The sequence below is a fragment of the Notolepis coatsorum genome (assembly GCF_963971535.1).
Source record: "Notolepis coatsorum genome assembly, chromosome: 17".
Lineage (NCBI taxonomy): Eukaryota > Metazoa > Chordata > Actinopteri > Aulopiformes > Paralepididae > Notolepis > Notolepis coatsorum.
In genome coordinates, this window is record NC_140181.1 from 73,553,185 (window position 1) to 73,580,514 (window position 27,330).

Here is a 27,330-nt window from a genome sequence, read left to right on the forward strand (position 1 = left end):
GCCTGTGAATCAGTGGCTCTTTATAGAGGCGTGGAGATACCATGAATGGAGGCCATGTTAGCGCCACTTGCTAAGCGCTTTTTACTATAGAAGGGGAGCAGGGTGCAGGGAAAAAAGGTAATCATTATAAATGGACTCCATTATCGCGGCGCTTTACTGTTATCGCGCCGGTTTACTGGTATAATGAGACAGCCTCTCTCGGTCTCGGTATGTGTTTTTTTTGGGTGGGGTGGCGACGTGAAGGGTAAAGAGGACGAGCTTAGCAGAGGTAGACAGACAGCAGGAAATTGGATTAGATGAGAAGCCCACCGAGGGGCGGGCACGGCCAGGGAAGAGAGAGGGGCAGGCACGGCCCAGGGAAGAGAGGGTTAAAGCCCACAGAGGGGCGGCACGGCCCAGGGAAGAGAGGCACGGCCAGGGAAGAGAGAGGGTTAAAGCCCACCGAGGGGCGGCACGGCCCAGGGAAGAGAGAGGGTTAAAGCCCACCGAGGTGCGGCACGGCCCTGCAGGGAAGAGAGAGGGTTAAAGCCCACCGAGGGGCGGCACGGCCCTGCAGGGAAGAGAGAGGGTTAAAGCCCACCGAGGGGCGGCACGGCCCAGGGAAGAGAGGGTTAAAGCCCACCAAGGGGCGGCACGGCCCAGGGAAGAGAGAGGGTTCAAGCCCACCGAGGGGCGGCACGGCCCTGCAAGGAAGAGAGAGGGTTAAAGCCCACCGAGAAGCGGCACGGCCCTGCAGGGAAGAGAGAGGGTTAAAATGGATCCCACCCAAGGTGCTTGTCCAGACCCTCACTTTTCATCCAGATAGCCCAGCGGCACCTTCGGGCACTCAACGACTTGCTTTCATCCACTAATTACAGTTGCACCATCGTAAAAAACCAGAAAGGTAATTTATATTAATTATACAGGAATGAGTATAATAGTCTGAAACGCCATGGCTTGACACGCTGTACATAACATGCAGTAAAATTGTCAGAGGCGTGTGGGCTGGAGCCCTGTAATTGATCGATGCATACAGTGAAAGTCTCCTCTCGCACACGCACGCACATACACACGCACACACACGCACACACACACACACATACAGTACATACATACATACACTCTCTCTCCCCCCCTCTCTTTCTCTTTGTCTTGGTATGTGTGTGTGTCGGGAGTGTGTGAGTAAGAGTCAATAAATTATCATCATCTGCAAGCTTACAGAGTCTTTATGTCACAGTCAATGTGCCCGAGCTCCCATCCAATGGCCCGCCCCGGCAGAGAGGCACAGGGGAAGACACTGGCAGTGTACACGGTCCAATACAATACAAATATTAGACATAGGGTCATGTAGGATTCCAAACAGGCCCACATATTTCATAACCCACGTCTTACGCATTCAAACCAACTATCTTGACGCTTTGGGTGCAGTTTCACGGACATTAAAGCGGGTTCCAGAGACCCAAAATATTTCTTTTAATAACCACCTCCATGGAAAAAATTTATTTTCCGTGGTTCTTAAAAACGAGCGCTACGCGTGTGTGTATTCCTCAAAGCGGGTCGGTCGTTGAGCTGCATTGACAACATTTTGAAAATAGCTAAACTGAACCAATCTCAAATGCGTGGAATCGATGCGAACGGAGCATATTTGCAACGAGCCGATAAAGGCTGCGTGTGGATTGTGTGTGTGTGTGTGCATGCAGAGTGGAGGAGGGGAGGCAGTGTGTGTGGAGATGTGGGCCCGGGGCTGGTCTCCTCGCCTCTACAGCATCCCTGCAGCCTGACGTGCTTTATGGCTGTGGTTGCCCCTCACAGAGCCTGTTTATGGATTCCCATAGAATAGAGAATCATGGCCGCTCTCAGGAAAAGCCAGCCAAAAACAACACCTCCACCATAGCACTTTTGTCTGCCCCCCCCACCGCCATAATTCAGTATGCTATTTATGTTGCTGCAGAAAGATAAAAAGGTATTCATAGTAATGACATAAGATGACTGTAAATTCTGATGCTAATGTTTAATTTTTTTTGTTGATGTAAGATAAAAACGTCAACGTGGATGTGGCTGGTTTATTGGCTGTCGTTACAATTTGGTGAGAAAATTGTATGGCTTTGTTGCGGGGAACCGTTTTTTTTTTCTCTCCTCTTCGCATTGGAACAGCGTTGCCTCGGCAGGACCCAGTTATTTTTATGACACCCGTAAGATTTATCTCACGAAAATGTTCAACTTTGATAGGATAATGAAAGTGCATTACCAAGGGCATTGTTAATGGGGGAAATATTCCACCTGATGTGTTTTTCCTCTGCTATTTCCTCTCTTACGGTTTTCTTGGACCAATGTGGTCCATCACTCCGCTCTGTAGGCACGCTGTAGCTGAGCGACTGTGATGTGCTCCATGCGAACATCCTGTTCTCGAAGGTAAAGCTGTTGATGTTTAGAGGTAGAGGGGGGCCATGTTGCGTCGTCTTCTCCTCTCTTGTGATTTAGCAGCAGAGTGAACTCCTGCTGCCCAGAACCAGGCCCGGTTCCCGCTGTGCTGCAGTTACCAGACAACCAACCAATCCTCCTCATCTGGTGTCGCACAACTGGAGCACATCTGGTCAGCGGTCGGGCCAGGCAGGGCCAAGCCTCTCTCTCTCTCTCCCTCCCTCGCTCCCTCCCTAGACGGTCAGCCCGTCGCCCCCGAGGGCAGCCTGCAGCCAGGCGCCCGCCGCTGCCCACTGATTGTGCTGTTTCATGACAGTCAGAGGTTACTGGGTTACTGCTGTTATCAAACAGTCAACACTAAGTTTGGGACTAGCGATGATGCAAGAGAGCGCTAAAGAATGGCCATCAGTCATGTTCACTGTAGACAGTCAACATCAGACGCAGCCATGCAGGCTGTAAAGCTTTATGAGTGTTTCTCCTGGTGTTATTCAACTCCCAATGCATCCCTCTGGGGGACATGTGTTTCTCCTCTTTTGTGGCCGTGTTTAGTCTTGTTTTGCTCGCAAAATTCCTCCACTTGCCCTCCTCCATTTTACTACAGTATGTGTGTATGTGGTTTTTATCGGGGCCAAAGAACGCAAGAGAAAAGGAGCATTTTATTCTGTGGCATGCCTCTGAACCCTTGGTTCACTCCCTCCTCCCTCTGTCATCTACTCTTTTTCTCTCTCCCTCTCTCTCCATCTCTCTCTCTCTCTTTCACTTTCTCCCCTCCCTCCCCGTGGATTCCCCAACCACACCACAACGCCGTTAACAGACGCGGCCCTGACAGATTTACCGCCATCGTCTTTCCATTGGCCGCCAGCGTGACAGGCGAGATTTAATGCCGCTTCCTCATTGGCCAAGACCTGACAGGTTAATTTATGGGCGCACTGTGATTTGATGCCTTCTGCCTTTGAAGTGAGTTACAGCTCTGTCGCTTATAGGACACAGAAATGGTGTCAGGTTGCAATCGTAAAATCTTATCCCTGAAGGGAGGTGGCGCTGCTGTATCACACTCCCTGACGTCATGAGAGGAGGAGAGACCTTCCAGAGGAGCACGCGGGAGGAACAGGGACACGAGAGCTGAAGGAGAGAAAGGAAAACCCAGGCATAGATAACATTCTCCATAGAGATACTGTGAACTATGAAGTAAATGCAGGATATCAAGGAGAGAAAGCCTCCTTTCTGTGGGACGTCGTACTTGACTTACTTTCCTTACAGTACGTCTCACTTTCAGGACAGTTCTACAGGTCCTGGGAGAGAGAGACACAGAGTGTTTACATGTGAGGCCGTGCGTGTATCTCTCCGTATCAGTGTATCGTCCTCAGATCACGGGCTTCGTTGAAGATTAGACGTTATGAATGCGAATGCCCATTCATCATAAGGATGCTCTGCGTCTGAACTGTACAATTGTCTCCCCCGTGTCTGTTTCTGCTCCGTACCCTATGATCAGCCGGTCTCTACATGACTCATAATGGACGCAAGGACCTTAAACGACTTGCGAGTGTAAATCACTGTATCGCATAGCTGATCAACAGCAGCGAACTGCCAAAGTCACTTTGACAACTGTCTGCCGTACCTACTACCCACCGCAGCTCCAGCGGGTTGTCAGCGCGGCACAGCCATCTATCTGCAAGCCAATCTCTTCATCAGCCTGACAGTCTATCCTACCAAGATCAGGAAGAGCAAGAATGTGGCCCTGTAATGGCCGTGACCTGTGGAAATCTCTCTAAGGGTAAATAGCAAGGCCGGCCCTGCCCCGTCTATCAACCCCCCTGGAGAATTCATGCGCCGTTCCCCTTGAATATCAAATCCCTCTCCTTACTCATTCACTTCACACCCGGGGCAGTCTGCTCGAGTGGAAAATAGCTGGAGAATAGACAGGGAAAAGCCCCGGTCTCTCCTTGTCAAGTGGGATTATGTAATTCTTGCGAGAGATATGTGAACTTGATAACTCGGGGGTTACATCGGACGCCGCCTGACAGCGTGCCAAAACGAGAGACAGAAAACAGGTTTTTCTTGTAAAAAAAAGTCAATTAAAATAAAATACATTTTAAAACATGGCCCCTGTGAACTGTAGAATGTATCCTTTTAAGTGCGTGGGAGAGGAGATGGAGACATCTTCCTGTTCTGACGGAGTCACGCGGTTCATTGTTATACTATACCGCATTGGCACGCTTGCGTTTACACGAGAACAAATCTAATATTGGACAGATTTAACTGTTGGACATCTGTCCAATTTTGCTACCTGGTGTTGGATGTATGGTCCATAATTTGTTATCTTCGCTTGGAAACAGTGAATTGCATCGTAAGGAGTTTTCTAGAAATGGCTTCATGTATATTCTAACAGCTTTGATTACAATTTGGCTGTAATAGCCGCTTCAGTAAATCACTTGCCACACGTCAGTGTGCTACAACAGAGCGGTAAAGGGATCTGTCTTGTGCCAGAATCCATACAGCAGCTGTATTTTGATATGGGGCCAAATATTTTCTCACTAGCTCCGTGGTCTGGGAAACGGCCATTTAGCTTAGATAGGTCTCCTCTAAACTCCACTATTTGGTGTGGATGGCCCGGCCTATATACCCAGCAGTTGAAACTATAGGAGCAAGGTCCGGCGTATCAAATTTTTATTGCAATTTCTCCAGACTATCAAGGAAAAGAAAGAAATAATTTATGAAGTTTGGTGAACTATTCCTTTAAGAGGACACGTCGCTTCAGACTGTTTCAGCTCGACAGCATAAATATTCAAAACGGACTACATTTGGTTCCCCGTCAGCTATTGCTATAGACCTGGGGAGTCACGTGCCTGGTGACGGTAGCAGAAGTGAGCATAATTAAATGAGATCTGAGTTTTTACATCAACGAGAGAGCAGTCACAAGACTGTACCTAATGCAAAACTACATATTTCCAGGAAAGGGTTAATTGCATTTGAAGACTCAGTGAACGCTGCAGAGCTGTGAGGATGACGTTATGAACCCAAAATAGTCAAAACAACATACATAATACTACACTATTGGGGCGACAGTGGCTCGGGAGGTAGAGCAGTCGTCAGGTAATCGGAAGGTTCCCGGTTCGATTCCCGCTCCTCCCGGGCAGCGTGTCGAAGTGTCCTTGAGAAAGACTCTTAACCCCTAACTGCTCCCGATGAGCAGGTTGGCACCTTGCATGGTTGCCTCTGCCGTCGGTGTGTGAATGTGTGAGTGAATGGGTAAAATGTGAAGAACAAATTGTAAAGCGCTTTAGATAAAAGTGCTATATAAATGCACAATTTACTATTGGAAGTATGTACTCATAATTACATGACTTGTTTGTTTTTAAACACCATAGTTTTTAATGTTTTATTGATGGCTCAAATGTAAACAAAGATGGTGACAAATGCTGCGATAACCAATGAGAATGTAAAGGGATACCAACGTCAGAGCAGTTGTGCTCTTTTGATTGGTCGAAGATTGGCTTATCTTTGCTTATGGGTATTTTATTGTACCATGGAAATGAGTAAAGATTACAATATAAAACACATTTTCTCAAATATTATCCTCTTAACATGCAACGACCCACATGTGGGCCCTTTTTAGGACGATTTGCCCACCGGCACCTTGGGGACCCCTAGTGGCTCGGGTGTGCATATTTTGTAATACAATATATATATATATATATATATATATATATATATATATATATATATATATATATATATATATATATATATATATATATATATATATATATATCGAATTGAAGGCGTATTTGTTGCCTGTCGATAGCAACAAAATCTGACAAAATCCGCTCAGCGGTTCTCGAGTTACATGCCGGTATTTGAGGCTTGTGCAAAGTACACTGTATTGCGCAAAATACCACTCCCGACTCATGGGGCTCTAGTTCCGTCAATCTAGATCCGATCTCGAAAATGATTGTGGAGGGTTGTAGCCAATGAGTGTGGCCTTCCAATGAATCAGGGATCTGGTGAAAAACTAACGAGCGAAAACAGGAAGAGAAAAACAGCCGAATGAATTGAAGTCTATGAGAAAACTCAGTTTTTCTTTTGTACACAGTTTACCAAAATCACTCCTAATCACTAATTTCTGAATGGATCTTTATGGACATGTACTACATAAGGCTTCAGGCTATGGGTCCGTGTGGATTTGTAAGCCATACCACCTTCTGGGGAAATACTACCTCTGGACTACTAACTACTACAGAAAAACTTGAGTAACACGTTTTTCTACAACTCAAGTTCACACCTATGGTACTCTATTACGTTAGCACTCAAATTGAATTTTCTTTCTGGAATCAGAAACTTCAGAATGTCATCTTTCAAAAGAGACCAGGCTCATGCATGTGCTATAAGTATAAAGTATATTGTTTTGGTTTGCAAAAAAGGTATGCAGTCCTCAAAAACGAAAATGGCCAGGGAGACTCATTGCCGGTTAAAACATTTACCTTTATTGGTTGTAACAGTATAAGAATTAAATAATCTATACCTCCGTAAAAAATTATGCATCTACACAATACGGTTTGGCTGATATACGGTCGTTTAGATTTTCAATGGATGGCTACAATGGTGGATTGATTGATTGATTGAAAACTTTATTAACAGATTGCAGAATGGGTACAATACAGTAGGCCTACAGCTCAATACAAACAACTGCTAAGAGGATGAAGACCAGAAAAAGACTTTCGTCTTGTTTACATAAGGGTCCTCCATTTTCAATTCATCAAGATTTCACGTTTGGAACGTCACTCCCCAGATCTAGCACCAAACACTGCAACATGAAATAGACTTTGGTTCAATCTGTTCCCACTGAAAGTCCTCTGAAACTGTTCCGTTTGCAAAAATATTTTTTTCACGACTAGCATCTGGATCATAAATGATGGTTATAAAATAACACTATAAAGTTCATATTTGCATTTCAAAACCGTGACATCAATCTGTCGTATGTACAATAATTTCACGACATAAGTGTACAAACATTTCCACCGCATATTGTTTCAGTTTGTCAGTTTGATATGACGTTCGCTTAGCATTGTACACGGCTATCTGGTCAACATTCACTAGCTAAAGGTAGCTTCTCTATCAAGGCAATATGTTTGTATTTCTAAATATAATGGACACTGATTGTACAGATGATGACTGATTGATGGCAGCGTTTGCATTTATATTTGAAATTCAAATATAAGCGTGTTTATCACATTAGTCGATCGGAACAGATTTGGTACCACATCGTCTATCGGCCCTTTTCACAGCAGCCATTTTGACTTGTCACTAGTGTCGTGTCAAATTCGTTCCTCTTGCAAAATGAGTTCCAACCTACTTCCAGGTCATAAACAAATGTTTATAGCAGAGACATTTCAAAAGACATTTCTTATCTACTCTCTGTGGTTATAGGGAGGCAACGTCATTGCCACAGCCAGTTAGATTTTTGCCTGGTCTTACGTACATTGTCTTACAGAGCAGAGCAGATTAACACTTTCTGCGGCAACGAGTTTACTCGTTATTTGGTCCGTTTTCCTTTTTTTAGATTTTAATATTCTATTCAATGTCACAGACCTGTATGTTGCCGTTAAAAGGCATACTGGGACCCAGAGGGTGCAGTACCGGCCAGATCCTGCCAGGTGGCAGTATCGAGAGTGCAGTAAACCCTGTTCCAGACCCTGTGTTACACTCAAATCCCTCCGGCCGCTAAATTTAGACGGATCCGAGTAGATCGCTTCATCCGACCACTTCGAAACGCATCTGGCACACTATCCATAAATTGTGCCAAATTATCCGGGACCAGATGGACACCAATACTGGAAATCGCCACAATCAGACAATTGGAATATTCTTTTTGGAATACCCCCGACCAAAGGTAAGGACTATCTGACATAAATTTCAGCTTGATCCAACAATGTTTTGATATCCATCCAGCTGATCAGCGTCTGTAGTGTTCAACATGAATGCCGTTACTGGCCATCAAAGCATAAAAAAACAACATAAAACATAATACCTATTATATACATTTAATTTGGAAATAGTAGCGTGTCCAGGCAAAAAAACGCCAACGCTTATAGTAGAATACACGTAGCGCCCTATAACTCTGCTTTTCATGAATTATCCCGGATCACTCCTAAACTATACTTATATTCACCACGGGATAATGCGCGAATGTATGCATGAAGAAATTATCTCTTTTTTGCTTGTTCGATGGAAGAAAGTCACTGTCAAATGACTATAGTATTGTCTCCATAGCTATAATATAGAATATAGATATAGCTCTACAAACAAGGTGACGCACTCCTATCTTTAAAGCGTGGCGTAGCTAGAACGTGACCCGGCTAATCCCTGGCGCTGAATGAGTTAAGATTGCTTCATATACTAAACTATTCTGAAATAGGTATGTTGTAGGATATGTTCATATTTATCCCTCCACTTGATTCCAGTGGAATTCATTTTGGAGAATTTAAGCTGATGAGAAAATACAATACATAGCTCTTCGCTACAACGATGGTTTTGGAACAGAGAGGTTAAGTCCATTCCCGTCCGCCGGACCATCACAGGACCCTATTTCAGAAGAAATATGAACGTAGTCAGCGGTGAGAGACAAATCATTTTCGGATCCCGTTTGAATTGTGCCATGAATTACACATTTGACGTTTGTCAATTTTAAAATGTAATCGTCAGCTAGCTAACGTTACATTATAGCATAAAAAGCTATCGATAATTACCTCCGGCATGGTCAGTCGTCCCTACTAACACAATTGGCAGTGTTAGCGGGTGGGAAGCCGGTGGGGTATGTGTCCTGGTCGTTGTAAACTGCGACTCCTACTGGCCGGTCGGGGCGCCTGTTCAGCAGGGAGGGGATCTGGGAGAAATAGCGTGAACCTCCGCACGCGTTACGTTCCCCCAGTGAAACTCCTCGCTGTCAGGTGAAAAGAAGCGGCTGGCGACTCCAGATGTATCGGAGGAGGCATGTGGTAGTTCTACACGCTCCCCAGGCCAACAGTGGGGCAATGTGCGCAACGATCAGGAAGGGAATTGGCATAACGAAATTGGGATGGGTGAAAAATACAGAAAGCCCAAAAATAAATAGAATAATAAAACAATTGAAAAGCTATCGATAATGTTAGCTAACATTAGCTAACTTGTGAGTCAATCAACTTGCAAACATGTGTGTAAATCATGGCACAACTCAAACGGGATCAAAATATTTGTTGTCTCTCGATGCACCAACTCCGGCACGGGGAACTTCCTGCCTCACAGCTAGATAACATGTATTATAACAGAATGAGGTAGAATGAGCATTTAAACATTCTTTTGAAGTAATTGTAGTCAAGTTCAAATTCAAGTTTATTTTATTTGTCATATGTATATTAACATGCACAATGAAATGTGTTGGATGAGAGAACAGGCCAGCTCAGCAGTAGGAGTACTAGATGCATTAGAGCACTGGTCATATAAAGGTAGAGTGAAGTAAGATAAGAAAAAGGTTAATAAACATGGAATAACACAAGTATACACTGTATATGAACATTTAGATGTTTTGTGTGTAAAGATTACAAGTGTATACAACAGTATTGCACAAGTGGTATGATGTATGAGAGAATGGAATGAGATAAATAGAATGTGACGCTATATACATATAATGATGAGGATTGTGTGTGAAAGTGACAAGCGTTTAACCCTTTCACTACCACACCACAGAAGGTTAACCTTTCACTGTTAACCGTCTGTAGTGTGGTAGTGAAAGGGTTAACCTTCTGTAATGTGGTAGTGAAGTTGTTAACTCTTTGTTGTGGCAGTGAAAGGGTTAACCTTATGTATTGTCGCAGTGAAAGGGTTAACAATTTGGTAGTGGTAGTGAAAGGGTTAAACAGTATTGCACATTGGGTATAGCAGTCCAGGTTCAATAGCAGTAGGTAATGTTGCATTTGTATGTAAACAGTGCAGACAGCAGTAAGCAGATATGCAAAATGCTATATTTGTGTTTTTGAGTTGAGAAGCCTGGTGGTAAAAACTGTCCTCGAGTGGTACGTGCAGCCCTGCTCCTGTATTGTCTGCCAGACAGTAATGTGGTACGTGCAGCCCTGCTCCTGTATTGTCTGCCAGACAGTAATGTGGTACGTGCAGCCCTGCTCCTGTATTGTCTGCCAGACAGTAATGTGGTACGTGCAGCCCTGCTCCTGTATTGTCTGCCAGACAGTAATGTGGTACGTGCAGCCCTGCTCCTGTATTGTCTGCCAGACAGTAATGTGGTACGTGCAGCCCTGCTCCTGTATTGTCTGCCAGACAGTAATGTGGTACGTGCAGCCCTGCTCCTGTATTGTCTGCCAGACAGTAATGTGGTACGTGCAGCCCTGCTCCTGTATTGTCTGCCAGACAGTAATGTGGTACGTGCAGCCCTGCTCCTGTATTGTCTGCCAGACAGTAATGTGGTACGTGCAGCCCTGCTCCTGTATTGTCTGCCAGACAGTAATGTGGTACGTGCAGCCCTGCTCCTGTATTGTCTGCCAGACAGTAATGTGGTACGTGCAGCCCTGCTCCTGTATTGTCTGCCAGACAGTAATGTGGTACGTGCAGCCCTGCTCCTGTATTGTCTGCCAGATGGTAATGTGGTACGTGCAGCCCTGCTCCTGTATTGTCTGCCAGACAGTAATGTGGTACGTGCAGCCCTGCTCCTGTATTGTCTGCCAGACAGTAATGTGGTACGTGCAGCCCTGCTCCTGTATTGTCTGCCAGACAGTAATGTGGTACGTGCAGCCCTGCTCCTGTATTGTCTGCCAGATGGTAATGTGGTACGTGCAGCCCTGCTCCTGTATTGTCTGCCAGACAGTAATGTGGTACGTGCAGCCCTGCTCCTGTATTGTCTGCCAGACAGTAACGTGGTACGTGCAGCCCTGCTCCTGTATTGTCTGCCAGACAGTAATGGAGAGAACAGTCTCCATGCTGGGTGGCTTGTCCTTGATGATGCTAGGCACCGTTGATGAAAGATATACCAAATGGCCAGGAGTCCGGAACAAAACAAGACATTGCTGTTCATTTAGCTTCCTAGGAAACCATCTACTACTGAAAATTGCTAGCTAGACTTCAAACACAGTCAAACCCTGAAGTTGCGGCAATGACAATGACAATACAATGACAATGACAATATTTTACCTCCCAAAGTACACTGTCTTGTACCCAATCCTTTTTCAACAAAAACTACAAAGGTCTGTAGCCTACCTCATGATTGCTAACGGAGGACAGTTATGAGTGTTTTTTAATCTCATCTGTTGCTTTGTTTGTTTGCTGCAAGATGTGTCCCCTTGACGTATAAATAGCGTTAGCCACCTAGATGCTTGTGAAGTATGGGCAGCATAACTCCGCTTTGCCTCATTATAAACTAGCACGATAAAAAGTTCATATTTGCATTTCAAAACATTAATGTCAGTTCTTGCCATATGTCATTTCCACCATATATTGTTTCAGCATGTCTAGGCAAGATGGCCAACATTACATTAGCTTCTCTATCAAGTCAATCTCTTTGTGTGGATTTCCCCACAGGGATGAATAAAGGGTTATCTTATCTTTTGAAGTACAGTGGAATTGTACATTATACAGATTTTTTTTATATCAGCTTTATATAGTATTATCACATTTGTTTTAACCGGGAAGTGGGTCAGAATACATTTTGCAAGCGGAATGGATTTGGCACCAGACTGGAAGCACTGGAGATGTCATGTATAAGAAGCTTTCGAATGTAAACAAATTCATGCGACCATTGTGATCGGCTATGGAACATTAATATTGACTAATTGTCACAGTTGGTGGATGTTTTTAAACCACTAAAATGAACTGAATTGTTGCAAACTAGTTTAATTACTTGTTCGTTAGCTAGCTAGCTGATATCCATTACAGTTTCTTTGTCAGGCCAAGTGACTCCCATCCATTCCAGCTATGACTTTGGTCCCATGTAGTGGAATACTTCCTCATAAATGCAAATAACTGGGATACATAGCAACTGAATGAATGAATGAATGAAAACTTTATTTAACAGATTGCAGAATGGGTACAATACAGTACGGCTCAATACATACAATTGTTAAGGGGATGCAGACCTGAGAAAGACGTTTGTCTTGTTTCCATCAGGGTCCCCCATTTTCAATTCATATAGACATATACTAGTGTCAACTCCTTTCAACGGTGCTTCTTGACTCGTCATAGATGGGTATAAAAGCTAGAATAACAAACATTCTATATCTATGTTAAAATGGCTGCTGTGAAAAGGGGCCAATAGCGTGCAGGCCTGTGACATTCCTAATGACCTTTTCCTCTGTCCTAAACAGACCGTTTCAACACCGAGGAGCCCCAGAGAATTCTCGGCGAACTGGGTAAACAGATCTATACCGTTGCGATCTGAGGTGGTGCTCGCTGAGGGACCCGCGTCTTGCCTGGCCGGCCACTACATCCCAACATATCCCAACAAGCTGCAGATTAATGGGCTGGCGTCGGGCCACGGCATGTTAATGTATCTGTCGAGGCTAAACGCACCGCCGTTGGAAAGTGATTTTTACACAGTTGGCTGCAGGGCGCCGGGGTGTCCGTCCTGTCAGGGGGAATGTGGACGACTCTCGGGCCAGATAAATCTTAACAATGAGGTGCTGCACAACTGACCTGGATCTATGTTCTCTTCTCGATGCCATAGTCTCTCAGTCTCTCCTATAGTTGTGTGGATGGCACTGTGAAGAGCACACGTAGAACATAGCCGATCAGACTCTGTCCATGCTCTTTGTTTGTTTTTTATTGTTCAGAGCAAATTGAAATGTAAAGATCATAATTTTCTTTCTCCCTGTTGATTTTCAATTTCCAAATGCCCTGTTGGCCAGGCTACCTACTTAAATCATAGTTGTCAGCAATCCAATGAGCACTTTTTAGTAATGCTTTTTATTCGCTTTTCAACTCAAGCAGCTCATGTTCTTTTGCCAGTCTTGGCTGTATTGAATATCAGAGCTTCGGTATAATGGGGTGCTCCATAAAACAACGTCTCCCATGTACTCCCGTGTCCCATGTCAATGTGAGATCAAGTCCAGCACATGGCCATTGGCTCTTGTTACCCCCCCTCCTCCTCCTCCTTTTTATCACGCACTGTTCCTGCCAAATGTACTGTACACATGCAACAAACATGTAGTAGAAAAGTCTTAACACTTTAACTGCCAGAAGACGAGTTTAGGCGTCCTTCCCCGCCATGCTCAAGTTGCCGAAGACGCCGTAACTCGTCTTTGATATCAATATTTCAAAAATCTGTGATCGGAATCATATTTTCCATCCGCAGCCTTCACACACAGTTCAGAGCTCCTCTCAATCCTCTAGCGGTTCAAGAGCGCCATCTGGTGGCCGATCGGCAGAAGCGCCAAACAGGAAGTGATGTGGCTGAAGTGCTGTTCACCCATATTACTTCCGGCCACTCTCTATAGCTCCCGCGACTCCATCTTGACACAATACATAGCGATCCGTTGCCAATAACTCGATAAACAACATGATTTGGACGTATATACCATTATACAACATGGAAATGGACCGGGTATTTTTACATCCCATAATGGAAAACTGTCTACCCCACGCTGATCGCCCAACGGCCCGCGGAGACTGGGGTGAGTTTTAGCGTGTAATATTTCCGTGTTCGACACTAACTGCTATGATGAACATTTGACCCACATTAGATGAATGGTGTAACGCTGCCCACGGAATTATAAACGCCCCCTCGCCCATCCGGTCAACATCAGATGACGTGTAGTAACTTCCAGAAGTCTGTCCAGTTGGATTTTTTTATTTAATTTTTTTTAAACTTTGACCATTCCGCTGGCTCTTTTTGCGTTTATCGCTTTTTCTCTGGTCAAGTGTGACCGACAGAAACAGGTTGAATGGGGGTAGAGATGGGGGGAAAGACACTCTGAGAAAGTTACGGCTTTGTCCGGGAGTCGAACTTGCTACCCCAGATCCGTGACGAGCACGGTTGTCCCCGACACCGAAATAGCGTTCGAGGTACGCGGTGAGCTACTGGAGCTCCCCAGTTGGATTTTTTTATATCGCGCCGATTGCTATCAAACTGTATTTGATCATCAATATAATGCATTTGGGGCTATAAATCACGTTCTGGAGAAAGCTGCAGAAAGAGATGAAAACATACTTATACTTTAGATCATATTTTAGTATGAATATGTGAATGAAAAAGTTTAACGTTCATACACCCTGAACAATACATATAGGACATTGAATGGGCCCTAATAATGGCAATTTAGCAATAGAATTTAAAAAGTTATAGCCCTGCAAAGAAGGGGAACTTCTCCATAGACAAATAGAGCTGGCAACCTATGGTATATCATGAATTTAGCCTTAGGCAATCAAAGTGTTAATAGTAAAGAATAATAAAATGGAATTTCCCAATTTCTCCATCCAAGTTGCAGAATTCTGACTCGACTGGAGTGAGCTGTGTCAACATAAATATTCATGTTTCGAACGGTTGCGAACATGTAAGTAGGCCAAAGTGAGACTTCCCCTCGTTGCCAGCAAAACACTGGCTATGACAACCTTTCCCCTCAGTGTGTTAAAGAGATGGTATGATGCCCGTGGAAGGGGAATGATATGCAAAGGCTAATTAATCTTCTTGAGTTATGCTAATTAGAACAAATAGTGGCAGACCTCTGAATATGGGACACATTGAAGCCTGACGCGAAACTCTCCTCATTGCCAACGTTTCGTAAGAATAGTGTCAGGTTGGCTCGGCAGACGTCCCTTCCTTGCTGCACCAGCAGCTACAGTGAACCTCCATGCATTTATAGGTATTGACGATGGGATAGCAAAAAGGAACTAAATTAACACTAAATGTGCAATGTTATTCCATTCAGGGGGGCCATTTTGTTCATCATTTTTCAGTTGCATGCAAGATGGCTGCCATTTGATAAGAGCCCCCCTTTGCCTTTCTGTCCCCAGAGAGCCTTTCATGCTCAGTGAAGTCTCAGGTTTTTCTCCATGTAATTGCATATCGGCAAAGTTCTCATACGGGTGCATTATGCCTCTTGGTGGTATACTGCAAATTGGGATTCAGCTACATATATAATTCATTTCAGAATAATTGCCTCCAGTTTTACAGAATATTCAAATATTTGGTAATCATTAATAAGTCATGTTCTCATGCTTACTCCACTCCTGGTTTCGATGAGAACTTCAGATTTATGGAAAACACTTATAAAATAATCTTGTGAGCGAGTGTGGAAAGTCAGATTCATGATTGAAATTGGTTTGTACTTTTAATGCGGGCACAGGCGGCCTAACTTGAAATGGCATTATTTTAAAGGGGCAGTGCAACAATACTCGAGCAGCGCTGCATGCTATGCTTACAGGAGCCGTCTAACCAATTGTTTCATCCAACTTTTAAAATCCTTATTGGCACCTATCCGTGTAGAGAAAGACAACTCTGGGGTTCATATTTCATCCTCACGCCTGCTGGCTGCAGTAATACTTTGTGTGTGTGCCGAGGTGTCCAGGGAGATGGTAGTAACCAGGTCGGAGGAATTGAAATTTTAATGACGAGCAGTGCCATGCTGACGGCCACGGAACACCACGGACGGCTTAAATATCACCGCTAATTAACACAGAGAGGTGGGCTGTCACAGGCATGATGGATGTTCAGGGAGCAGATCGCTGCTTTCACCCGGCCTGCGATTCCTTTATTAATCAGCGGCTGAGATGAAAAGGCGCTCCCACACCTCGGGGAGAGGGAGATAGAGGGAGCCATTGTTGGGAGGGTTTCAATCATCCGCTCGGAGCCCGTGCCTGTATTTGATCAGGAGGCAGAGGGCTTCTACCACGGGGAGGTTGTTTTCGTAAACCTCTGAACCGCTCTTACGGTTGACAGAGCTACGGTACAGACGGTCAGCTAAGATTTACAGATAGTGTCGGCAAAGATTTCAGTGTGGACCACCCTTTTCTCCCCCCCCCCCCCTCCATACCCCCCTGACTGAAGGAGTGTATGGAATAGAAAATAGTTCCTTCTCCCTCTCAGCCTACAGAGCTCTCTCTCTCCTCCCTCTCGAGAGTGTGCCAGACATTGGTGCAGGGCAGCAGTACTCCTACGCTCTCCTCCTGGACTCACTCCATAACCAGCCTGTCGTGCAGAAATGATTTGATTTCAGCACTCGCTGTATGATGATGGAGTGGCATCTCCCCCGGCCTCGCTCCTCTCCTCCACATCTCCCTCACTTAAGGCGGTCCAGTGTTAAGTGCCGGGGGGCCTGTGGGTGCTGTAAATCAGGGGAGGATGTCTCCCATGGGGCAAAGCGCACACTCCCAGCAGCCTTCAGGCTGATCTCATCCAGGCCGTCCTGAAGCTTTAATTAAAGGACTGGTCAATAGAAGAGAAAAGGAGACGGCGCTGGAGGTCTATGATCTGTTCTACTGTACAGAGTGGTCTGCCAATAGACAGGCAGACAGACTGATGGCAGAGTAACGCTTAACGAGATGCATCCTTCCCTCCTCCAGGAGGGACCACTAATCGAACATGATTGGATTGGTAAAAACAAGCTTTCGAACCACTTTTCCCCCCTCTCCTCCTCGCTCACAAAGGCCGGGTTTCCCAGAGAATTTATAGCCTCGAAAAGTTCTTTCAATAGGTTTATGGTGGTTTCTATACTAAATCAACAGAGTGTGTAATTTAAGAAATGACTTTCCTTCCCAGAGGATTATTTTTTAACTGTCTTTGAACATTCTTCTCATGCAGCTCCTTGAGCAAGTACTATCATCATCAAACGAATGTGGACGAATGAAAAAATTATTTAGGCCTATAAGAAAAGATAACAATATGATTTTCTGATCTACAGTAGGTGAGCTATTAGATTAGATTCTAATTTATTGTCATCACACAGCACAAGTACAGTACAACGAAATTATGTTTGGCGTCCAACCAGAGTGCAAATGTAGCAGTAAAGTGCAACAGCGATATACAATATACATGTGATTAAACTGGGTACAAAATATACAAATTAGTACTACTGAGTGTAGCTATGTGACCTAGATCTTATCTTTTCAGCTCAGGCTAAATGAGCAGAATCATCAGATGTGAATCCTATGTGTTTAAAATCCTGGACCGAAGTCATGATCTATATCAGTGGCTACTTCTTGGGAGACAAGGTGTGTATTGATTTCCCCCAAGACCATCCATTCTGTCTCGACTTCAAGCTTCAAACTTCACCCCACAGGTCGACACTTCAATGCAGCACCGTCTCCGGGGACCACAAAACCCCTTTACCCCGGCTTAGAGTGTTGGGCCATTTGTTAACCTGAGAGAAAGAAAAAGCTAAGGATTACAGCTCCCTCTTGTGGCGTAAAGAGCATCCTGCATGTAAACTAACTAGTGAAGGTACAGCGTCACATTTGCCTATTGATGGTATCCTCATGGCGTTTTTATTTATTTTGCCATCCAATATGGCACAGGGCCAACAGCTAATTGTCATTTAATGGTAATCACCTGCTATTTGAGTACACTCACTTATTTGCGACCATATAATATGAATAGTCAGTGATGAGTAATTGTCAGGTCATGATAATTCACTGGAAAGAATCAACATGAGGGGCATTGTGTCTGGCAGGGTAGAATCACCAAGATAAACACACTGCAAAGGGTGCTTTCTAAACCTTAACAATACTATGTTTAACGAACAAATCAGTGACAAACTCACATGGTCATGAGTGCCATCTGCTGACGTGACCAGTGCATTGCAGGCCCTCAAAATTCCCTCCAAAATCTTTAAAACAGGTTTATCAATTCACAAAACTCTGTAGCAGGGCTAGGCAACAATTAAGTAATTAATTATTAATAATAATAAATACCGGTAGTCTTGGGATCATATTGCTTTATTATGTTTTCACACAATTCTGTTTTCTAAATTAAATGACAAGCACATACTGTAATAACGAATTTTTCCTTTACAAAGAGATCTGAATTATTTGAGGACTTCATGAAAATCACTATGCAGTTCAATGCGATGAACATCAACTTGATTATTCAATATGGGATTTCACGTACATGAGCAAACAGTGATCACCCAGCCGACCAGCCCTACCCTATTACACAGCATCTAATGCTACCAGCCATGTGTCACGAGCCTTCCCTGACCCCTGTAATGTAAGGAATATACAGTATATAACGAGTAACGTTGGTAGTATGTACGACAAAATACACTTGTTTAAAAAGAGAAACGCCTTTATTCAAGCATGAGGCCCCACCTCTCCATTCACTACAATGTGACTCTCTGGGTCAAAATGGACTTCAATTAACCTGTGAAATGACAATCATGGTAATAACAAACTTCTTTAAAAAAAGCAAACCTAATTTTTTCTTTTCTTTTTTTTATCAAAAAACGTTATTACTCTTTACCAAAAAACAAATTTATACAAGATCCCCCAATTTAATTTCATCATGAGGACCACAAATGCATGCAAAAAAAAGGGAAAAGATTAAAAAAATAAAACTAAATTGACTAATCATGACTGCTACACTAGAGGGGCACTAGTGGCAGCTTTAACTCTACTAATACGATTTAAAATATATATTAACTTCGTAAGCAGTAGGAAACTCAGTCATAGGCCCCAGACTCCTTTTACATTATCTAACTGTCTTGACAGCAACAGAACTACCAGTCAACTATAAAACTCTTCAGTCTAAGCAGGTAACAACTGTTAAAACCGATGTGTCTCCTTTACGTTTGAGCTAGCATCCTCAATCCAGTGTTCGCCGATCTATTTAAACAATGGAGTTGGAGAGGCCATGAATATATCCAGAGTGAGAAGAAGACACCGGGCGGACCTTTCTATTCCACGGAGTAGTTATTAAGTCATCTTCACTGAAGATGCTAGAGGTTGAATTAAAAAATAAAAAAGACACAAAATGGTAAGAGTGTTAGATTTTAAAACAAGATCCCAACCAGAGCCGGTCAAGACAAGATATCGGCTCTCGACGTCGATATTTCAGACTTAAGGGAATTTGTACTTTAAATACTTTCGAATAACAAGGCGCGATTTCACGGACACAGATTAAACCTCGTCTGAACTGAGAATTTCCACCAGAATGGGATTACATATCTCCATTTAAAAAGACATTCCCAAGTCTATGACTAGGCTTAATCCGTATAATTGAAAATGGCCCTAAGGATAGTAGGCGGCCAGGGATTCAGAAGCTATTTCAATGGTTCCACTATGGTCAGGTAAATTCCAAGAAGGTTCAAGAAAGTCTTTTGAGAGAGCATTTCAAATATCATGTTGACTCGGGTTTGAATGTGGACACACAGCTGATCCCCCACTTTACCCTCGTCACACTGGAAGCACAACATGGACAAGATGGAACACTAAACATGACAACATAATAATACTGAGACAAAAAAAAAACAGATACAATGCCATTTCTATAATTACAGGAGCTAGCAAAACGAAACGAGATGAGAGGTTCTAGAGTTCAGGGGGACATTGCAGAAGCATCTAAACCGTAAAATATTATTTCCACTTAAGGACCCTAGTTAGAATTGTTTTGCCATTACATAAGGACAGATCCTAGATGCAGTTAAGATTTTGGATATTACAAGAAGCCTTCCAACTTCATGGCACTCTTTCAAATTGGTCTAATGCAGACCATTGCCATTGGTGATGAATGAGCTCACTATATTATGGGCCGTTTGTCTGCAAAGTCCTACACTCAATTCTCAAGATGTGTCATGTATTTCCTGCTAATATGGTGTAATGCCATAATCACAGCTCATTGGCCACGGCTGCCATTTAATGATAATCCCCTGTTAATTGATTACAAATACCTGTTTCTGCGATGATGTAATGGAATACTATGAATATTCGCTTTACTGAAGCATGCAGTGAAAATTTCATTGTAGGAAAATTGGTATGTTAGAAATTAACAGCGATTCTAAGAAGATTCTAAGGCACATTTAGGGTTTGCTTTTGTAATGGCAAAAAATATACCTTTCCTATCTTTGACCTTTGACATCAGGTAGAACAATCAGTTACGGATGCATTCTGTAATAGTCCCCCCGGCATGTTTACACCAGTGTAATCAAAAAGTATATTAAGAATTAATCTTGGATGTACTAAAACACAAAAGTACTGGATGTGTCGACTCATCTAGAACAGCGCCAACTTGATGTCACTACCTCGAGGCAGTACAGGCCAGCAACAGTATCTATCCCAACCATTCGCTAACTACATCAGCACTAAGCTAGTACACTATTAGCGGGGTAACGGAACCAACAGGAATGGTTCTTGAACACCGGAGGGCCGTATGGGTCTGTAGGTTCAGCAATGTCCTTTTTTTAGAGGGGCTCTTGTCCGTATGGTGTGGCAGGCACTACCAGGGATGCTCGCAGGTTGGCAGTGAGTCATGTTAGTATTGCAGGATGGTGAAGTGCCAGACACTCGGGGGTAAAAACAAAAAGATAAAAGGAAGTGTGTTATGACTAGAATACATACTGATAAGTCCATGGCTCATGTAGTCAAAAATACTTCCCTCCAATCTTTCTGACAACACTACATGTGTCCGTCTGTCGATCAATTATTGCCATAGTAACACAAAACCTGTTGTCCAAGAACCACCATTGCCTTTGGTCCTCCCCCATTCTGCCTGTACCATGAATGTAACAATACAAACAATGATAATAAAAAAAAAATGAGTACAAAAAAAAAATCCACTATCCAGCTCTGGGTGTGAGCCGCCAAGAGCAAACTAAGGTTTGGTTTGTCTTTAGCCAGGCTGTTATGAGGCTGCAGTACTGGTGAGCTCCAGAAGGTGGCATTGCAGAGCTGAAAGACTGCCGGGGGGGGGGGGGGGTCAGACAGTGAGACGGTTATTGGAGGGCTGTAGGGGGCTCCAGGACGCCGTGTGGGCGGGGGGGTCCTGAGGGTACCCCGACACTCGGGCGTCACAGCACGACTGGTTCTCCTCCTTGGGCACGCCCACGGAACACAGGCGCCTGTGCCTCAGCAGTCTGTCTGTCCGCGAGAAGTTCTGGAGAGGAGGAAGAAGAGGCGTGTGAGGGTTTCAAGTCCCAAAAGTGAAGTCCAACACGCTCCAGACAAGTTTAGATTAGGAGGGCTTTGGTGCTCAACAGCAGAGGACGGTACATACAAGCAAACCTTTCACCAGGCACTTCAAAATAAGACTACCCAAGTAAGACACTGGAGCAATACCGTCTACATCAGGGGTTCCCAAACCTTTTCAGCTCGAGACCCAAAAGAGAAATTTGGTGTTTCCCCGGGACCCAAACTTACAAAAATACATCATGAATTGCCATAACATACATTTATAAAGTACTGATAAAGAACACAACAAACCATGAATTTCAAATGTATATGAAATGTATTTATTTAATTATAAAAGTACATCACAGCAATAATCAGAGTGTTAAGTTGCTCACCACCTCATAACATACAATTGTGTAACACTTTTAAATGAACAAACATGTTCTACTCTCCTTTCTATTTCTCACCCCTTTTTCAACTCTCCATTTCTTACCCCCTCCCTCAGTCCCTCAACCTTAAACCCCAACATTGAGCAACATTCTGATTAATTTGTACAGACTTATTTTAAAATTCTACTGACCGGACATCATGATAGAAGGGGTATAATATTTCATCTATGGCACAATGAAATCTAATGAGAGGTATGTGGCTGGTTGAAGTTTTCAACCAGCAGATCTATTCTGGGCTTGGTTTTTGAAAGTGCTGAGGTCATTTAATCTGTTTCTGTATTTGTTTTTCTAAGAATAGAAAACCCAGATTCACATAAGTATGTGGTACCAAACTGAATCAACACATCTACAGCTTTTTTATAAAAATAAAAATAAATGTTTTGGCTTTTATTCCATTGTAATAACCTACTCGATGTCACCGAGCTGCACTGCAGATCTACCCTCCTCTTCGAATTCTGAAAAGTGCATTATCGGCCAGATCCTCTTAGGGGCGCTGTCTCGATAATGCAGTGTGCCCTGTGGCAGAACGGTGCACTATTTTTTTTTTTAACTTTCAATGTAGTTTCCAGTTAGCTGGATTCTGGATGTGCTGCCTAGTAGCTTGGAATACCTTTTGCGACGCCGAATTCACTATGCAGTAAAGGAATATATCATCAGCCAATGGCCATATAGATCTACCAGATGGCGATCGATAACTGGGAAATGCTTTGGGGGATCCAACCGGCCCACGGTAAGAACTTTTTCACGTAAATTACATGCTGATCAGGGCTTGTTATGATAGCCATCCACCCGATCAGCGAATGAGGCTAATGCTGTTATTGGTAATCAATAATCAGAAACAACGTCCCCCGCCCCCCCCCCCTTTCATGCATTCATGGTGGACCATCATACCGATCATATGCAGTTTGAGTTTTAACTGTAGCTTCTGTATATCCGAAATGCCATTGGATTTAACGTTAGTAGCTATTAGCCCTGTATCTCGCGTTCCAGGAAATATCCCAGCCGAAATCCCTTATAACGCTTATATTCAAGACGCTATAAAATGAGAAGGTATTGATGAAAAAATTATTTCTTTAAGCCATTTTGAAGGGACGGTTTATGGTGTCAATTGACAATGAGAATGGACAGATAGCAATACCGTACTTTTCGGACTATAAGCCGCGGCTTTCCCCCCCATTTTTCGACCCTGCGGCTTATATAACGGTGCGGCTAATCTATGGATTTTTACAGCTAACTGGGCGCACTCCCTCAGCTCTGTGACCGTCAGATCGGACTCCTAAATCTGCTGCAGCAGTGCACGCCTTGCCCCTCCTCCTCCCCCTCACATAACCACGTCAACAAACCATTACGGCAAGAGTCTAGTGTATGAGCAGCTCAGGGCTCCTCTTTCAACATAACTGAAGCATTAAACAAAATGACCCAGTCAACGAACTATTCACTTTAGTTTATTTATACATGAGGCGTTGTCTAATGTTATCTAGCTACTGATAGCTCCTGATATCAGCTCCTGATATCAACGTCTGATATCATCATTTTGGCACTCGATTTCGCAGGTGCTGGCTAGCGCTGGCTAACTGGCTATCGTTATGAGAGCTAACGTTGCTACCTATATGTACCTGGCGCTGCTAACTGGCTATAGTTATGAGAGCTAACGTTGCTACCTATATGTACCTGGTGCTGCTAACTGGCTATCGTTATGAGAGCTAACGTTGCTACCTACTAGGGGTGGGACGGTTCACAAAACCCAAGGTTCGGTACGTACCTCGGTTTTGTGGTCACGGTTTTCGGTTCGGTTCGATATATTGTTTTTCTTATAAAAAAAAGAAGAAAAAAAATGTAACTCCAAAAATACCAGATTCAGCATAAAATATATATATAGCCTAAAAATAATCCAACTTTTCAGTTATTCTCAAGGACGTAGTCATGCAAAAACTGAAAGAATGAGGCAGTTTGACATCAGGCACATCATTTTACCATGAGGAGGAAGTGTTTACAGCCTTAAATAATGTTTGGCACACAAAGACCGAACTGACATACATCAAACTAACACACACACTGTACTGTTTAAAAACAACACTGCTCTGTTCATTCCATTTTTTAAATACGTACATTATCCGCCTACATTTATTTAGACTATTTAAATATTGAGTGCAACCGTCTGTGGTGGATTACGTAATTCGGTGAGTTGGAACCATCTATGGGTTGGCGCGGGTCCCCACGGACATTTTAGCGTGTGGGACCATCAGTTTAGGAGGAGTTCATAACATCAACAAGCAGCACGAAAGCAGCAATAGTCCCGGTTGGAGTTAGTAAAACAGTTATGTTAGCCTTCTTGGATGTTGAATAAACGCCCATCATTGTCTTTAAACACCCCGCCTCTCAGACTCTCATTTCCTCCTCTGCTAGCTAGTAGCTACTAGGGCTGACCTTCGAAGCTTTTTTTGGCAATCGAAGCTTCGGGGCCGAGCTTCGATTTTAATTCGAAGCTTTGATTTTTTTTTTTTTTTTTTTATCTTATGTTGTGGGACTTGTACAGCACTTTCATAAACTTTGTTGTTTTTAAATGTGCTCTATAAATAAAGTGGGTTGGATTAATTAATTAAGTAGCCCCTTTCGTGACTGAGCCAACAAGGTTTCACTCGGCTGTGTGATTTAATTCAAGGTGGATCGCTGTTGTCGTTTGAGCAACTTCAGATTTCATGGGAACTACCAATCCCCCAAATCAAGAATGTTTAAGATGAATGAAGTAAGATTTTGATTATTTGAAATATGGCCTGTGTAGACTAAACTATGCACAGAATTATGTCAGTCTACAAGGTCCGGATTCTACATGGTCCGGCAATGTAGACCCCACTACAGACCAATTATCAGTGAATGTTCATGCATTTTTAAGAAGGGCAACTTCCACAAAAAAAAAAGAACTCACCAAAACATCTCAGTAGCACCTTATCTAAATTTTATTTCCTATTTTGTTTATTCATCCCAGTATCTTTCTTTCTTATGTGTGGAATTCTACAAGGCATGTAGGTGTATATGTATTTGTATATGTATTTGAGGATGATATCCTTCAAACAGGCAATAGTGATGATATAATTTGGGCAGTACTGAGCTGGGTTACTTTCCTCCAGTGTATTTGTCCCCCCCCCCCCCCCCCCCCCCCCACACACACCACACACACCACACACCACACACACCACACACCACACACATTTAGTCATTTAGCTGACGCTTTTATCCAAAGCGACTTACAAGTTCTGTACGACAAGACAGCAAGAAGGGTACAACTCTATCAGCTGAGTAACAATGTTTATCAAAGTGTTGCGTGTTACAGTGTAGGTTAGTTTATTAGGAAAAGTGCATGACAGTAAGGTTAGTCACGGTTAGATTTTTTTTCTTTTCTTTTTTTTTTAATCATTTCAGATAATGGTTGAAGAAGTGAGTCTTTAGTCGACGGCGAAAGATTGGACGGGATTCGGCTGTCCTAACTGGGATGGGTAGTTCTCTCTCACACACACAAATCGAAGTAAAAAAAAAAAATTTTAAAAAAAAAATGTTTGAATTTTCTTTTTAATCTTTTTTTTAAACTTCGATTTTTTTTTTAATGTTCGAAGCTTGTGCCATCGAACGAAGCTTCGAAGCTTCGAAGTATTTAAGACAGCCCTAGTAGCTACGGTAACATTTCGTTGACTATTAGCTGGGGCTAGTGCTACCATAGTTAAAACGTGCGTCGTGTTGTACAAACTGCTAACGCTATGGCAAGATGTGTGTAGGCCTATGTAATGTTAATGGCTATGTTTTTAAAGTCGTAATGAAGATTGATTTATATTGTGCTTGCCATTTTTACACAAACTGACTAGCACCTGGCTGCAGTGCTGCTGCTGCTGCCGCCGCCGCCTGCAGCCAGCGCTCACCTCTCCCGGCTCCGTGCCAAATGAAGTTTTCTCTTTTAATTTGCGCATCCCCGGAACCGTACAATACACAGACACCCCGAACCGTGGAGGTCGTGCCGAACGGTACACGGTTCGGATGCATACCATCCCACCCCTACTACCTACTGTACCCGGCGCTGCTAACTGGCTATCGTTATGAGAGCTAACGTTGCTACCTATATGTACCTGGCGCTGCTAACTGGCTATCGTTATGAGAGCTAATGTTGCTACCTACTGTACCCGGCGCTGCTAACTGGCTATCGTTATGAGAGCTAACATTGCTACCTATATGTACCTGGCGCTGCTAACTGGCTATCGTTATGAGAGCTAACGTTGCTACCTATATGTACCCGGCGCTGCTAACTGGCTATCGTTATGAGAGCTAACGTTGCTACCTATATGTACCCGGCGCTGCTAACTGGCTATCGTTATGAGAGCTAACGTTGCTACCTATATGTACCTGGCGCTGCTAACTGGCTATCGTTATGAGAGCTAACGTTGCTACCTATATGTACCTGGCGTTGCTAACTGGCTATCGTTATGAGAGCTAACGTTGCTACCTACTGTACCCGGCGCTGCTAACTGGCTATCGTTATGAGAGCCAACGTTGCTACCTACTGTATCCGGCGCTGCTAACTGGCTATCGTTATGAGAGCTAACGTTGCTAACTACTGTACCCGGCGCTGGCTAACTGGCTATGGTTCCTGTTTAAACAAAAATGTTAATAAATGGGAGCTTCCTCAAACAGCCATCTCTTTCCCGACAATCCCCTCTCTTACATATGGTAATTAAACATTAAAACACAGGCGGCTTATAGTCCAGTGCGGCTTATATATGTACACATCATTCAATTGAGCTGCTGCGGCTTATATTCAGGTGCGGCTTATAGTGCGAAAAGTACGGATTAACTCTACAAACAGCCCCACGGACTATGCAAGTCTGTTTATAAATGCTGGCCGTCTACAGTGATTTTAGACGGATCCAAATGGCCATGAATGTGTTAAGACCCATATTTTCTCTCTCTCCTTCAACCTACCCTGATCTCACCTAGTCGGAGACTGACCCTTAGCTTAATCCGTCTAGTTTAGTTAGGATGTCTGTTATCTGCTCCCGTGTCTGCTTTTCTGCAGACATGGGAGAATATTTTAACCCCTGTCTCGGTCTCTGAGTGAATATATCGATATACATTCCAGTTCCATGGGACCGGTGGTGCTCCTTAGCGTTGAACCTTACCTGCTCTGCCTTGACCTATTCTGAGTGGTTTCTCCTGCCCCCCGGGGCATATGGCCCTGAGCCATTGTCTTGTATCTCAACCGGTTTACATATGCTTGCAGTAGTTCTTAGTTCTATCCACTACTTAATTTCACAATTCTCTTATATTCTTTGATTCTATTGTCACCATGTATGCATATATGCCCACTACATGTATTGCTCCAACTGCACCCACTGCAAACATGGGAACTCTATAACCCCTGCCCCCA

General features: G+C 43.6%; 1 protein-coding gene across 4 annotated transcripts in view; it reads right to left on the reverse strand.

Moving 5' to 3' along the window:
• Nucleotides 1-18,299: 18,299 nt before the first annotated feature.
• Nucleotides 18,300-27,330, reverse strand: part of znf740b (zinc finger protein 740b) — a 28,894-nt gene continuing 19,863 nt past the window's right edge. For all 4 annotated transcript variants that reach the window (XM_084333301.1, XM_084333300.1, XM_084333303.1 and 1 more), the window contains one exon: nucleotides 18,300-21,457. In XM_084333301.1, the coding sequence (XP_084189427.1) occupies nucleotides 21,281-21,457 (177 nt within the window). In that variant the 3' untranslated portion in view covers nucleotides 18,300-21,280. The remainder of the gene's footprint in view (nucleotides 21,458-27,330) is intronic.